Source organism: Capricornis sumatraensis, chromosome 9, assembly GCF_032405125.1.
Source record: "Capricornis sumatraensis isolate serow.1 chromosome 9, serow.2, whole genome shotgun sequence".
In the NCBI taxonomy this organism is placed as follows: domain Eukaryota; kingdom Metazoa; phylum Chordata; class Mammalia; order Artiodactyla; family Bovidae; genus Capricornis; species Capricornis sumatraensis.
In genome coordinates, this window is record NC_091077.1 from 81569615 (window position 1) to 81585198 (window position 15584).

The 15584-nt window shown below is 40.3% G+C and overlaps 1 protein-coding gene across 1 annotated transcript in view; it reads left to right on the top strand.

Moving 5' to 3' along the window:
* ATG10 (autophagy related 10) overlaps positions 1-12048 on the top strand; it is a 270613-nt gene extending 258565 nt beyond the window's left edge. Inside the window, exons 6-8 of the mRNA XM_068981433.1 lie at positions 10819-10916; positions 11569-11684; positions 11997-12048. Of these exons, the coding sequence (XP_068837534.1) occupies positions 10819-10916; positions 11569-11684; positions 11997-12034 (252 nt within the window). The 3' untranslated portion in view covers positions 12035-12048. The remainder of the gene's footprint in view (positions 1-10818; positions 10917-11568; positions 11685-11996) is intronic.
* The last annotated feature ends 3536 nt before the right edge of the window (positions 12049-15584 follow it).

Sequence of the window (15584 nt, forward strand, 5' to 3'; positions counted from 1 at the left end):
TCATGGCATCCGGTCCTATCACTTCATGGCAAATAGATGGGGAAACAGGGGAAACAGTGGCTGACTTTATTTTTCTGGGCTCCAAAATCACTGAAGACAGTGATTGCAGCCATGAAATTAAAAGACGCTTACTCCTTGGAAGGAAAGTTATGACCAACCTAGACAGCATATTCAAAAGCAGAGGCATTACTTGGCCAACAAAGGTCCATCTAGTCAAGGCTATGGTTTTTCCAGTAGCCATGTATGGATGTGAGAGTTGGACTGTGAAGAAAGCTGAGTGCCGAAGAATTGATGCTTTTGAAGTGTGCTGTTGGAGAAGACTCTTGAGAGTCCCTTGGACTGCAAGGAGATTCAACCAGTCCATCCTAAAGGAGATCAGTCCTGGGTGTTCATTGGAAGGACTGATGTTGAAGCTGAAACTGCAATACTTTGGCCACCTGATGCGAAGAGCTGACTCATTTGAAAAGACCCTGATGCTGGAAAAGATTGAGGGCAGAAGGAGAAGGGGACAACAGAGGATGAGATGGTTGGGTGGCATCACCAACTCGATGGACATGGGTTTGGGTGGACTCTGGGAGTCTGTGATGGACAAGGAGGCCTGACGTGCTGCGGTTCATGGGGTCACAAGAGTTGGACATGACTGAGTGACTGAACTGAACTGAATAAAAATAAATGATGAAAGTAGTAAAACGGAAGACAAACTTAGAGAAGATCAGCAAAAGACACATATGACAGGGATTTGATTTTAAATTTTAAAAATAGATATTTAAAGAGGTGGACTGTAGAGGATTGAATCTAGGGGCAATCCTTGACACTAGCTCTGATCAGTGGGATGAGAGGGTGCTATGTATGGCCATGCACTTTGGATGCTCACTTGGATGACTGTAAGGCATAATCTCTTGGAACTAGTTCTCCACAGTGGCAATACTAAGGCTTGTCTCAAAAAAGATCCCCTGGAGAAGGAAATGGAAACCCACTCCAATATTCTTCTTGCCTGGAGTATCCCATGGATGGAGGAGCCTGGTAGACTACAGCAAAAAGTCAGACACGACTGAGCAAATTCACTTTCAGTTTTCACTTTCAAAGAGTTACTGGGAAAGGTGACCCTGCAAAGCTCTTAGCACAGTGCCTGATAATGTAGACACTCAATGGCCATTTTCCCAGCCTCCAGGGGAAGGAACGGGGAGATACCTTTCTTTATTTCTAAGGAATGTACCCAGAGTGAAAGGCAAATTTGATCAGTCTGGAATATGAAACTAGATGAAAGCTTAGCACGTGAAATTATATTTGTGATGTCCTAGAGAGCCAAGAAAATTAAGAAATGAACCAAGTAACTCATCATATTTATTAGATGTAAGAATGAAGGTGCAGTATTATCATTTCCTTGTGATAGTTGTCTCTAATAGTTCTGAAACCAATTCACAGTATTCATGTCAGACTTATTTTATGAGACATTTAACCATTGCTAAATTAAATTTCCTAAGAGAATGTGCCACTATAACTTCTCTGGAGTTTCAGAGATAGAAATCTGACCCATCATTTCTATTTTCACGAAAACCATTTAACAGAACTTTGTTCCAGTAGAAGTGTTTATTGAGTTGTAAGCCTAACACAGTTCATTGGCTGCATGCGTTTCCACACTGACATTTTTCTCAGTGCAGATTTGCATCAGTTCATTAGTACTGACAGCAGATGGTAGCACTTTCACACAAATTTACCTTCTGAATTGATCTAAGAAATGTCACTAAAAAGATCCTGACAGTTTTGATGTTCTTCCATTTCTGAAAATGGTATGTTAAACAAATAAGGTGTAGGATTTTAGATTTTCTTGAACTCCAACACATAATTCCTAAACCAACTAAAGATGCTTTCATCTCTGATTCTGGCTGTCTGAAGGAAAAAGTAGAAAATGCAGATAATCTTTCCTGATAGCATAAGCCTTAAAAAATCACTATTGCAGAAAAATGGCTTTTGAAGAATATTATCTAGATTGTCCACACTGATCAAATGCCTCAAATTATTTGTAAATTCTCTACCTTACTTTGTCTGAATTCAAAATTGCTTGGCTAGCAGGATCAGCTCATTGACTGTTACTGAAAAATAGTATTAGCTTAAGTCACAAGGCAAACTTTAAATTCTTTCACTTCTGCCGCATTAAGATATCCAGAAGATTAACTACATTTTAAAATTACAGATCTTTTGCCTTTTAGTTAGGATTAAATCATTATATAAATTATCACACAAGAAGACTTAATATTTGCTAAGTGAATGAATGAGGGAATATATAAATCCTAATCATATCGAGGAAACTATTTTCTACATTATATACCTATTATTATATTCCTAATAACTCAAAGCCTTGTAGTATTCAGTAGTATTATGTATATAAACAAGGATTTATTTTGAGTATTTTGAAAATTAATTTTCCATCTGCATTTGAAAAGTAATTAGTGATTTGGTTAATTTACCAAAAGAGAAGCTGATTTGAGAAAGCATTGGGTATTAACTGTAAATTGTTTAACCACATAGTTAAATATAGTACTTTTAACATGTTGCTAGAAGAGTGGTCATGATTAATAATATACTTCAATGATTTATTTAGCAACAAAAAGGACCTTTTTGCTTCTGTTGTTGTTGTTCAGTTGCTAACTCATGTCTGACTTTTTGTGACCCATGAACTGCAACACACCAGGCTTCCCTGTCCTTCACTGTCTCCCTGAGTTTGCTCAAACTCATGTCCATTGAGTCAGTGATGCCATCCAACTATCTCATCCTCTGTCGCCCCCTTCTCCTCTTATTCTCAATCTTTTCCAGCATCAGGGTCTTTTCCAGTGACTTGGCTCTTCAAATCAGGTAGCCAAAGTATTGGAGCTTCAGCTTCAGCACCAGTGCTTCCAATGAATATTCACAATTGATTTCCTTTATGGCTGACTAGTTTGATCTCCTTGCTGTCCAAGGGACTCTCAAGAGTGGTGCTTTCTGACTGCACCACAGTTCGAAAGCATTGGTTCTTTGCACTGAGCCTTCTTTTGGGTTCTAAATGCTCTCAAAAACAATACCCTTGCTAACATTCTAACACTAGAAATATAAGTTAATACTGACTTAATCTGGCTAAAATAATAGTGATTTCATTCAATATAGTTCTATTCCCTCCCTTCCTTTGTGCTATTATTGTTACATATACTACATCTATGTATGTTATAAACCCAACGCTACAGTATTATAATTCTTGCTTATATAATCCTGTCTATTAAAGTAACTAAGAGAAGAAAAAATACTTAGCTCACCTTTTATATTTACCATTTATGATGCTTTTTATTTTTTCCTGTGGATTTCAGTTATCCTCTGGTATTATTGCCTGAAGAACTTCCTTTAGTATAAGGTAAGTGAATTAGCAAGGGATTCTCTCAGTCTGTTCCTTTGGAATGTATTTATATTACCTTCATTTTTTTAAAGGACAGTTTTGCTGGATGTGGAAATCTTGATTGACAAGTCTAGGGTTTTTTCCCCCTAAGACTTTGAATATGTCTTTCTGCTGCTGTCTGGACTGATGAGAAACCAGCCATTACTATATTTTTATTTCTTTTTATATGATGAATTATTACTTTCTTGCTACTTTTACGATTTCCTCTTATCTTTGGCTTTCAGCCATTTAACTGTAATATGTCTAGGTGTGGATTTCTGTGTTTCTACTTAGGGTTTGCTGGTCTGCTTGTATCTGTAGATTAAATGTTTTTCATCAAAGTTAAGAACTTTTCAGCTAGTGTTTCTTCAAATATTTTCCTTGCCTCTTTCTCCTTTCCTTTTCAGACTCCTACTTCAGGTTTGTTGGTATGCTTGGTATTGTCCCACAGATCTCTGAGGATTTGTTCTTCCATCTTCATTTTTTTCTTTCAAATTGTAGAATTTCTATTAATATATCTTCAAATTCATTAATTCTTTTTATTGCCATTTCATATCTACTGTTGAGCCATCTAGTGAGTTTTTTATATCCCTATTATACTTTACAACTCCAAAATTTTATGTGGTTATTTTTATAGTTTGTGTTCCTTAATTGAGATTACTTACGTGCGGTCATTATTATAATTTTTTCCTTTTAACTCTGAACATGGTTTTCTTTAGTTCTTCATACATGTTTTAATAGCTGCTTTGAATTTTTTAAAATCCGATAATCAGGCCCACTCAGAGTCAGTTTTTATTAAAGGACTTTTTCTCCTTAGTGTGCATCTGTTTTGATTCTTTGATGTCTCATAAATTTCTCTGAGGGCTTCCCTGATAGCTCAGCAGGACATTTTAGATAATACAGAATAGCAATTCTGGATTCCAGTATTTTTCTCTGAGGGTTGCCTTTTTGTTGTTGTTGCTATTATTTTTGTCTGTTTGTTTTAGTAACTTTCATAGATTTTTTCTTCCGAATTTGCCTACTCTGTAAATGTGGCCATTGATGTCTCTATTTTGTCTTTCATTGTTAATGTTCATGTTCTTGCCTGGTTTCCATGAGGTCACCAGCTTGGTCTGCTTACCTTCGTTAGCCAGTGATCAGACAGAGGTTGTGCGTATATACCTCAAGCCTACAAGGTTTCCCTCATTTATTCATGGCCGTGTATGTGGGCTGGGAGCCCATCCAAATTTCGTTGACATTCAAGTCATCATTAGCTTTTACTTTTCATCAGGCCTTCTTGTATCTCCCTTGCACATGTGCAAGTCAGCCCTGCTGGCAGCTCTGCTATTGGTTCTCTAGTCACTGGCTCCACTCCCACAAAACCTCCCTGTTGATGGAGCCAGGTGGGGGGTGGAGCTGGTATGGGAGTATTTCTAGGCGAGAAGGTTGCAGACTGTCTCTGTGTCTAACTTAACGTTCTAGCAGCTTTTCATGAATTTAAAAAGCTATCAAAATTTTTATTTGCCTTTGGTTAATTTTCACATCCCAGAAATGATTGTTTTTTTACAATTTTGTCCTGTTTTATACCTGTTTTTCAAGGAGATTTGTTGACCTCTATGTCATCCTGCTCTAGTTAGAAGTCCACTACTATTGTTATTTATTAATAAAACTTTTCTCAAAAGATTACAAAATATCCCTTTTTATAATTCCTGACGAGATCAAACATCTCCTTACCTGACTTTTTCAAACCAAAGCATCTTACCAAAACAATATAATTTTTATTTTTAAAATACTATTTAAACATTTTATTTTTAAACACATTCATTTAAATATATTTTGTCTAATTATACAAGTTCTTAACTATAGTAAAAGACAAAGTATTTCTTAGGTGGTCAAACCTGCATTAACAAACTATCCAGGCTGTTCTAAAAACCCTTCTAAGGCATAAAGTGAAAGTGTTAGTCACTTAGTCGTGTCCAACTCTTTGCTACCCCAGAGACTTAGCCCACCAGGCTCCATTGTCTATGGAATTCTCCAGGCAATAATACTGGGGTGGGTAGCCATTCTCTTCTCTGGGGGATCTTCTCCACCCAGGGATCAAATCCAGGTCTCCTACATTGCAGCCAGATTCTTTACCATCTGTGCTACCAGGAAGCAGCAAAGCATGAAAGTCCCTATTATTTAAAAAGGTGTTTTGCACAAGCATTACTATGCATTTTATCAGCATATAACCTTAAATACTAATGTAACTGTTTTATGTGAGGAAAAATGAATATTAAAATGTTGTAGATTACTGAAGTGTTTTTGAAGTGTCTGAGCTATTATTTTAATTTAAATTCATTTAAATTATTTTCCATTAATTTGTACTATCAATATATTGATAATTCTAGTGACTATATATACCACTGTCCTTCCCTGGTGGCTCAGATTGTAAAGAATCTGCCTATAATTCAGGAGACCTGGGTTCGATCTCTGGGTCAGGAAGTTCCCCTGGAGAAGGGAATGGCAACCCACTGCAGTATTCTTGCCTGGAGAATTCCATGGACAGAGGAGACTGGCAGGCTGCAGTCCATGGGGTTGCAAAGAGTTGGACACAACTGAGCAACTAACACATTAATATATTGATAATTCTAACTGCTATATATACATAGACTTTTTACTAATTCAGACTTTTCCTATCCTTGGTTATAATTAGTTATCATATGTTTCTAAACATTTAGATACTAGTCAGTGATGTTTTAACTATGCTGTGTAACTACATAGGAACTTTTTATTTTTAGATATTGAAATTGGACTTTGTTGTAGGGTATTATAAAAACATACTTGAGTCATATTATGGATGTCTAGGTGTTGTTATTCTTATCTATTTAAATGTCAATAAATTGAGTAGTAATAGCCAACTAAGTGCTTATTTTATGTTAGGCACTATTTTGAATGGTTTTCTGCCATTTTTTTCATTGAAGGATCACAGTCAATCTATGAAGTATATGCTGTCATTAGTCCCAGTTATCAGATAAGGAAACAGAGATATGAAATGATTAAGTGGTTTGCCTTAGCTCAATTTTTAACTACGGATCCCAAGCCTGCTCTTATCTACTTGCTATATGGAATGAGCAATAGATGTGATTCAAGTCCAGGTCTTTACTAAGCAGCATCTAATGAGCAGAGCTGCAAGGTGACACAGGCCAACATTTGCTTAGAAAATGACCCTCTGAACTTTAACTGTTTCTGTATCTCTTGGAGATGTCTTATACACTGATATGGTTATTCTTTGGAGGTCTTATAAAGGTCAGGCCACAGACCTATTATAAGGGAGAGGCAAGGTCTTGTCTATGTGATGAAGCCATGATTCATGAGAGTTTCCAGCTCCTCAAGGAAACTGAACCATGAATGGTTAAGATTTTTGGAGGACATTCTTGCATAGTAATTGTGAGTGCTTCCATCCACCATGCAGGCCAGAAAGGGAGAGCCCAGCCAAGATCTCTTCCTAGTGTCCCTCATGCTTCAAATGTGCCTGTGAAAGTGAAAATCACTCAGTCATGTCTGACTCTTTGCGACCATGTGGACTATATAGTCCGTGGAATTCTCCAGGTCAGATTACTGGAGTGGGTACCTTTTCCTTCTCCAGGGGATCTTCCCAACCCAGGGATCAAACCCAGGTCTCCCACATTGTGGGCAAATTCTTTACCAGCTGAGCCACAAGGGAAGCCCAAGAATACTGGAGTGGGTAGCCTATTCCTTCTCCAGTGGATCTTCCCGACCCAGGAATCAAACCAGGGTCTCCTGCATTGCAGGCGGATTCTTTACCAACTGAGCTATCAGGGAAGCCCTCAAATGGGCCTGAGAGCCCCAGTATTATAACACTCTGATCTTTTAGAGCCCTGTTGTTCTGTGTGTTTGTTACCCTTTCAGTATTCCCAGGCTTTCAGTAGAGTCTTATTTGACTAGTCCATTCTACCTCAGCTACATGAAGCTTGGGCTCAAGTGTTTAAAGTTGGAGAGTTCCCCCATGGAGTGGCCATGATAATCAAGGGCTGCCAAGCAGGGAATGCATCCTGGAGTAGTGGAGACTGCATGATCAAGCTGACTCTCTGCTTTATGAGTGTTCCATGCAGCGCTATCCTGGAGGTCTAGGTTTCATTTTATTAAAGAAGGTAAACGTGTCTTCACAGATTTGGTTACAGCTCTTGATTTCTTCCATTGGTTACTATACAAGTAATCCAAGAAGAATTTAGACTAAATTTAGCCTTTTAAATCCTATCTCTATAAACAGCAATTATTTTTAGTTCAGAATAATTCTAAAATTCTTTTGCATTTCCTCTGCACATTTCCTGTACTGATTTCCCTTTATGGTCTCTGCATTTGTCCAGTTTCTCTGCACAGTTGGATTTTTCTTGCCATCCTGATCTCTGTTTAAAGATCACCTCTTCAGTAAGGCCTTCCCTTTCACCAAATCTGAATTATTACCACCAAAGTTGTATTACCTTGCTTTGTTTTATTCATAGCATGTATTATTATCTAGATTATCCTATTTACTTATTTGTTCTATGTGTTTACTGGCTATCTCCTGCACTGGAATGTAAGTTCCATGGGGTGAGGGACTTGGTTTATCTTAGAGTGATCTCTGTAACTATTGATAGGTCCAGAACTATTCCTGGCAGGTATGTAAGAGATGATCACTAGATATGTGATGAATTAATAAATATTAGTTTAAGGCCAGTAAGGGGAGCCAGAATCAAATTGGACATGAGGACTTGGTGATAAGCATAACATATCTGGGCTGTGGTCACAGTGTCAGGTTAGAAACAGGAATGAGGGGTAGGAGAGAGCAGGAGAGTGGGGGCTTGAGCTCTGTGTGTAAATCAGGACCCTGGGCAGAGATATCTGGAGGTGGCCCCTTTAAGGAGACGTACTCATACTCCAGCCTACTTGCAATGAATAACTCAGCCCTGCCACACACACACACTCATCTCTCCACACCCAAGGTCACCCATACATGTACCTCCTATTTATTGTGGATAGGTGTGTTCATTTGTGCACAGACATAGTGGAGGATGTAAGGTGTAATTCTTCCCATGGAGAGCTCTGAGTTCAACTTCTCCTTGGACTGGCTGAGGAGAGAAGCAGCCAGGGGAAGAAGCCAGGCAGCCCTCAGTCCAAATCCAGCCTACGGGCTTGTTTTATTTGGCCCGCACCATATTTTTAACAAATGGTGCCAATATTTAAATTTAGGAGGTTTTACATAAAAATCTGGATGTCTAGGTTATTTTGACAAGTGGGAAGACCTGGCACAGCAAGCATGCATTCCACCTGGCACACATGGCCGGAGCAGAGTAGCAAGGACAAGCTTGGCTGGGCGCACTCTCCAGGTCCACGTGGCCCTTGTCACTGGCTGGTGCATTTCACTGCCTTTCCCCTTCACGTCGCCTGCCTGGTCTTCATAGGTGGTTGTCTTAGTCTGTTTGGGCTGCTATAGCAAAATATCACATATCGGGTAGTTAATATACAACAATTCTCGAGGCTGATCTCAACCTGAGACCAGGTTGAGATCTCCAGCCCTCTATCATCAGGCCCTTTTCCAGCTTGCAGATTGCTCACTGTGTGCTTACATGGCAGAAGAGGATAGGCTAGCCCTCTGAAGCCTCTTTTATAACGGCCTTCATCTCATCTTGAGGGCTCTTGACCCTCACTTGCATGACCTAAGCACTTCCCAAAGGCCCTACCTCCTCCTACCATTGCACATTAGGGTTTCAACATATGAATTTGTGGGACCCAAACATTCAGATCATAACAGTATTGGAATTTGTGGTCTCTGGCATAATGGCTAATGCACAATGTAAGCAACTGATAAATTTATCAACAAAAACTGTTTTCAGGTTGGTCAAATTTATGCATAGATCACTCACCACATAGCAACCATCTTGGGATCCCCATTGCTTACCACATGATGTCTACATCCCTAGTCTGCTAGCAGTCCGACCTGTATCCTATATCCAATCATTCTCTTATAAAGGCAGTGGGGTTCTGCCTTATGGACTTGGAACTCATAGAAACAGCTCCATAAGCTTGGGAGAGACAAAAGGAGAGACATAGATAAGCAGAGAAAAAAGAGAGAGACAGACAAGAGCAGTACAATTTAAATGAAAGTGTTAGTTGCTCAGTTGTGTCCAACTCTTTGCGACCCCATAGATCGTAGCCCACTAGGCTCCTTTGTCCATGGGGTTTCCTAGGCAAGAATACTGGAGTGGGTTGCCATTCCCTTCTCCAGAGGATCTTCCCAACCCAGAGATCGAACCTGGGTCTCCTGCATTGTAGGCAGATTCTTTACCATCTGAGCCACCAGGGAAGCCTACAGTTTAAATAGTGCCAGTCATTCCCCTCTTCCACCCTGTCCTTTACCCTGTCTACTCACTGGTCATGTGCCTGGATGCAGTTAGGCCTGAAAGAATTAACATGTTGACAAAATTTATGTAAGAAAATATGTGAGGACTTCCCTGGTGGTCCCATGGTTAAGACTATGCCTGCCAATTCAGAGGACATGGGTTTGATCTCTAGTACAGGAAGATTCTACATGTTGTGGGGCAGCTAAGCCTGTGTGCCACAACTACTGAAGCCTGCGAGCTCTCAAGACTGTTCCACAAGAGAAGCCTGCAGTGACAAGCCTGCGCACTGAGATGAAGAGTAGCCCCCACTTGCCGCAACTAGAGAAAGACTGCGTGCAGCAATGAAGACTCAGTGCACTCAAAATACTCATTTAGAAAAGGAAGGAAAATATGCAAATAATTTTGCTTCCCTTACCACTGACTGTTGCTGAAGCTGAAACTCCAATACTTTGGCCACCTGATGCGAAGAACTGACTCATTTGAAAAGACCCTGATGCTGGGAAAGATTGAAGGTGGGAGGAGAAGGGGACGACAGAGGATGAGATGGTTGGATGGCATCACTGACTCAATGGATATGAGTTTGAGTAAACTCTGGGAGTTGGGGATGGACAGGGAGGCCTGGCGTGCTGCAGTACATGGGGTCACAAAGAGTCGAACATGACTGAATGACTGAACTGAACTGAACCATTGACAAACAGGTGAATGAAATGCATTGTTCAAATGGTCAGACTTGAGTTAAAGCTGAAGAATAATTATAGGCCAAAGGAAACACCAGCTAAAGAACGAGATAAAATGTATCTGCAGTTTGTATTGAGTGCCATCCTCTATCAGTAAATAATTTCTTCTCACCAACCTTTTTCTCATGTTTGCATTATGAATTATATTTTAAACTAGGAGTCAATCTATATCTTAATTTAATAATTTGAAATTTATTTTTTAATAATTTGAAATTTAAAACAAACTTTTATCTTAAAGGAGTAGACCTGAGTATGGATTTTAACTTTTTCAAAGTAATTCACGCCAGCAATCCTGGGCCAACTCTGATTCTTCCAGGAGCATCCGATACTTGGACAACCCTTTTTTGTACTTCATCCCTGCAAGACGAGTGAATTCATGACTCCTGTGTTAAAGAATTCTCAAAAAATCAATAGGTAAGAAATACCATCAAGACACATTGGCTTCAGTCTTATTTTAAAAGTATAAATCCTTTTATGTGATTCTAAAAGCTAAACTAAAAAAGAAATATTCTTTGTAATAATAATAATGGCTAACATTTATTGAATTTTTTTACTGTGTTCTAGGCATTGTTCTAAGTATTTCAGATATATTAACGCACTGGATTTCTGTAACACCCCTGTGAGCTAAGTACTGTTACTTTACCTGGTTTACAGAGGAGGAGTCTAATGCACAGAGGGCCTAAATAACCAAGGTCACATATCTTGTTGAGTGGTGGAACCTGGGGTGTGAACCCAGGCACTCTTGCCTCCGAGCCACACTCTTCACCACTGCACTCTGCTACCTTAGCTAATGCTGTCAGCTGGGTCAAACTGGAATCATTGAGGAAAGTCAAGAGCATCAGTGCCTGACCCTCCCTCCCTTAAGCTGCTTTAGTGGGGGCTCCTCAGCCTCTTTGGCCCCCAAGTCCCTGTCAAGCAATAGATTGGCATTTGGAAATGCTGAGATTCCAAGTGACCAGCACACATCTTTGAAGAAAGCCTAATTTCTCTGATTGTTGGTAAATGATTTTCTACTACTCAAACAACCACAGTGGAAACAGTTTTCTGTGTTTCACTTACTTCCCAGGAATGTAAACTACATCACGTCGTGGCTGAGCATGGTAGGGCCAGCTGTCGGGCTGAATCTTCCTCTGAGTTACGCCACAGCAGCCTCTCAAGAGGAAGGCAATGTCAGTGGACAAGGTAAAAAGAGAAGCCTGCACTCCACGTTTCCTGTTGCAGAGATCCTGGGTCTCTTTTGCATTTGGCTGTGTCCCCCCTGCTGGCCCCAGCATTTTTTAAGTCTGCTTTCACCTCTGACAGGACACTGATTTGTCTGTTTAGTTTTCCAGACAACCAGCGTCCACTCATTTAGGAAGCTCTTGCCTTTCTTGTAGTAACACTCACCCAACCACAGAGCTGAGTGGTTTTATTTTAGAATTGATATTCTTGAAACAAGTCTTTACTGCTCAGTTAACCTTCTTTCATTTTCTTGGCTTTTGTCTTGTTCTTCAGATTCTTCTATTGAGCGAAAAAGCTTAGAAGAACACTGAGAGTTTATGTGGCCAGCCCTGGTTTTAATGGGGCCAGTATGGTATGAGATTTCAGCTCATCGAGATTCTGACGTGGATATTTTTCCCCTTGGAAGTAAATGTCTGCAGCAACTGATATGCTCTATGTTTAGAAGAAACACGGCAAAGACACAAATTACTAAAAATAGCAAAAAAGAGCTCTAGCTTGGTAACAGAAACAATGACATCATCAGGGAACTTCCAGGTTCTTCTCTCATGTCTCTGAGGCTCGTTCTCTTGATCTTTGATTTGAGAATAACAAGATACCTCACAAGGTCGCTGTGAGAAACACATGAGAGCCTCAGTGTTTGAGAAAGTATGGGAAAGTATTAAGCAAATATTCATTAGATGGTTGCCTTTCTTATACTTGATTGTCATTCACTAGTCTGTCAATAAGTTTAATAGTAAGGTATTAAGATGAACCATGGAAAGTTTGGTTTGGGGTTGCTGTTTCGTTTTTCATTTTAACTTGCTAAGGTCTTAAACCAAGAGAAAAACATAATCACCTCTTTAGAGCAACTAGATTAGTGCCTGTCAGTGAGGGACGCACTTTAGAGTCATTTGAGGATCCTTCTCAACTATAGGCACCTGCCACCTGCTGGAACTGCCCCTCCGGGTGATTCTGAGGTACCTGCTCCTAAAGAAGTTCTGCTCTGGATGTAACTTTTGAGCTGCATTTATTTATATTGTTTTGGTCTCCCAATAGGCCTTTTCCAGTTCTGGGCACATAACTGGACTTCAAGCTAGACTTACTTCCTAACACTGTCCAGGTCTCACCCAAGAGACTGGCTAGCAAGGCATCTAGGAGGCACCTGGAAAGGCAGCCCGCTTGCAGGGAGCAGTTAGCATGACGGGATTATCTGCTGGCGAATCACAGAGGGCCCTGCCATCCCTGTTATTCTCTAGGTTAAGGGCTGCACTCTCAGGCAGGGAGCAGAAGTAGAGAAGGGGTTAATTCAAATTGCTGGAAAAGCTAAAAGTAAATTTTAAAATGCTGAGCTGCACATATTCATGCTGGTATGAGAGCCTGCTTACATGCTTGCTGGGCATTTTGGTATTTACCACTTAACATCTTTTCAACTTCTGCAAGGGATTTTTCCTCCCCACTCTCCCTAATGTAAACACAGATTTCTTAGCAAGTCATTTCTCAAGCCGTGTCATTTCTGGGATTTAAAAAAAAAATGTAATAAGGTGTCATGTGGATGATGTACTCATCTGGAAATATTAGTTGTCCTTTGTGAACAGATTCTGAGGTGATAGTAGTCTGTCAGCTTGGGAGCAGTGTGTAGTTTCTTTTTTTTTTTTTAATTTAAAATGTTTTTTCTCTGATTGATAAAGATCTGAAAATTCATCACTGGTAGAAAAAAGTTCTGAAGAGCTCCTCTAAGGTTGTGGAGACCACTCTCCTCAGTTAGGTCCTTCTCCTCAAGCAGTTCTATTTCTTTTCAGAATTTTTTTCACTTAAACTTCTAATTTTTGGTTGATAAAAATTTCCTTTTTTAAAAGAATGCAGTAAAATAACAGACTGTTATCCCAACAGTCATAAAATTAGAAAAATGTTTTGTCAAAGTAACAGTTCTTTCTCTGTAATATGAGAATTTCTTCCCTAAGGGCTTCCTGTCCAGCTAATATGAAGGCAGAGCTCCTTGTCAGCAACAAGACTGGTTACAGCTGCTGCAAGCCAGTCTCCTAAACTCCACTTCTGTGTGATCTTAGTAAACCCCTTTCACCTCTCTGGTCTTCACATTCTTCATCTGCACCATGAGGAAGCTCAGCCATGTGACTTGTGAGGCCCACCCAACTCTTGGGTCTGTGAAACTGGGAGAATTCTAGAGAGCTGAATGGTGAGGTTGGTTTGCTACTAGCTGCATTGCTTGAGCTAATTTTCTTAATCTCTTTTAGTCTGTTACCACTTCTTTTTTAAAGTGCATAGTATCAACCCCATTCACCTAACAAGGGCACAGAGATCAAAATGGTAAGAATGTCTAATGTGCTTTGTAACCAACACAGTGCCTTGTGGAGTCATGTGAAGAGGGGATAATCAGCCTATTGAGGCATCATACCTGCTCCCTCCCACCTCAGTTCTGGCCTGACTCCTTCCCAGGCAGGTGATCAGGCACACCTTCTCTGCCCATAGCCTATCTGACCATTACTTATGCTGGTTCCCACCTGGAAGTGCTTCCTTCCCCATATTTCTACCCGATTCTCAACCTGCTCCATGTGATTCACTCTTTACCAAACCATCTCTGACCCCACAAGCCCCCACTGGGGGACTTCCTCCTTTGCTATCACTGTACTTAGTCACAGAAGCATGTAACTGTCTCCTTTTCACTCGGATTTGATAGATAGTGGCTAACTTACTGAGCCAGTTTTGGGGGGTATGTTGTACAATGGCATGCACAGAAGAGTTGCTATCTGCCCTGTAAGTGATCCAGGGCCTGCTGTCAGTCTGGGGACCCGAGTAGGTGGGGTTTTTCTTTGAGTGACCATTGAAGGGCAAGAGGCTGTGCTGATTATCAGGTACTAGCCTACAAGCTACAGATTACAAAAAAATAAAATAAAGAAACTACCACGCTGCATCCAAAATGTGTAAGGTAAAGAGGAAAAAAAAATCAGAAGTGGGTTTTTGCATCCATTTCTCCCTGGATAGGTATAGTTTTTCTCAATACTCTCAGTGTATTAGGAAATGGAGAGCTGCTAGCTTTTACGTAATTCAGAGAGTTGATACTCCAGTGAGTTGGAGTTTAGGGGGGATTGAAATTTCAGAGTAAGAATATGCAGATATTTGCTTGGGCAGATACTTACTGAGTTCCTCTTACGTGCTGAGCCCTAGGCTAGGTGGCAGGGTAGCAGATGGAGAGCCTTGACTTGGCTCATACAAATGCCCGGTCCAGTGGGGAAGACAAACAAGAGGAAGACACAGGGATGGCAGGACGTGTGCTGTGGCAGAGGCGTGGAAAGCAAGCATCAGGAAGATTCGCAGAAAGAGAATATGAGTAGAGTTGTGGAAAACTTACTATTTAGCCAGGTCAAGAATGGAAGAAAGAAAGACCTTGAAGGTACGTGTGGGAAGTGGTAAAGAGAGACCTGGCAAGCAGGACTGGGGCCAGGTCTGGAGGAGCCTTTATTGACACACTGATGATTTGTATTTGACCTGAGAACCACAAAGAGCTGCTGAGGGAATTCAAGTAGAGCAGTTAAAGTAATCACATTTGTATTTTAAAAAGAACTTGTATTTTTAAAATGACTAATCACACGTACACTTTGTCCGATTTTTCACCAGCAGGTACTGGCCCACAGACTTTAGAAGATATAAGAGTGTGGAAAGGGCTAGAAATATGTCAAGGATGATCTTTGATTTTTGCCTAACACCTTTCAAAGCAAAACCTGCCAGTATCCTGAAAAGTTTGAGTTCTGACTTACTGTGTTACTGGGGGCAAGTCACTGCACCTCTCGGAGCCTCTGCTTCCTAACATATGAAATGGAAAGAAGGGTATTAGATCAAGTAAAACCAGTTTATTGGTTTATGACC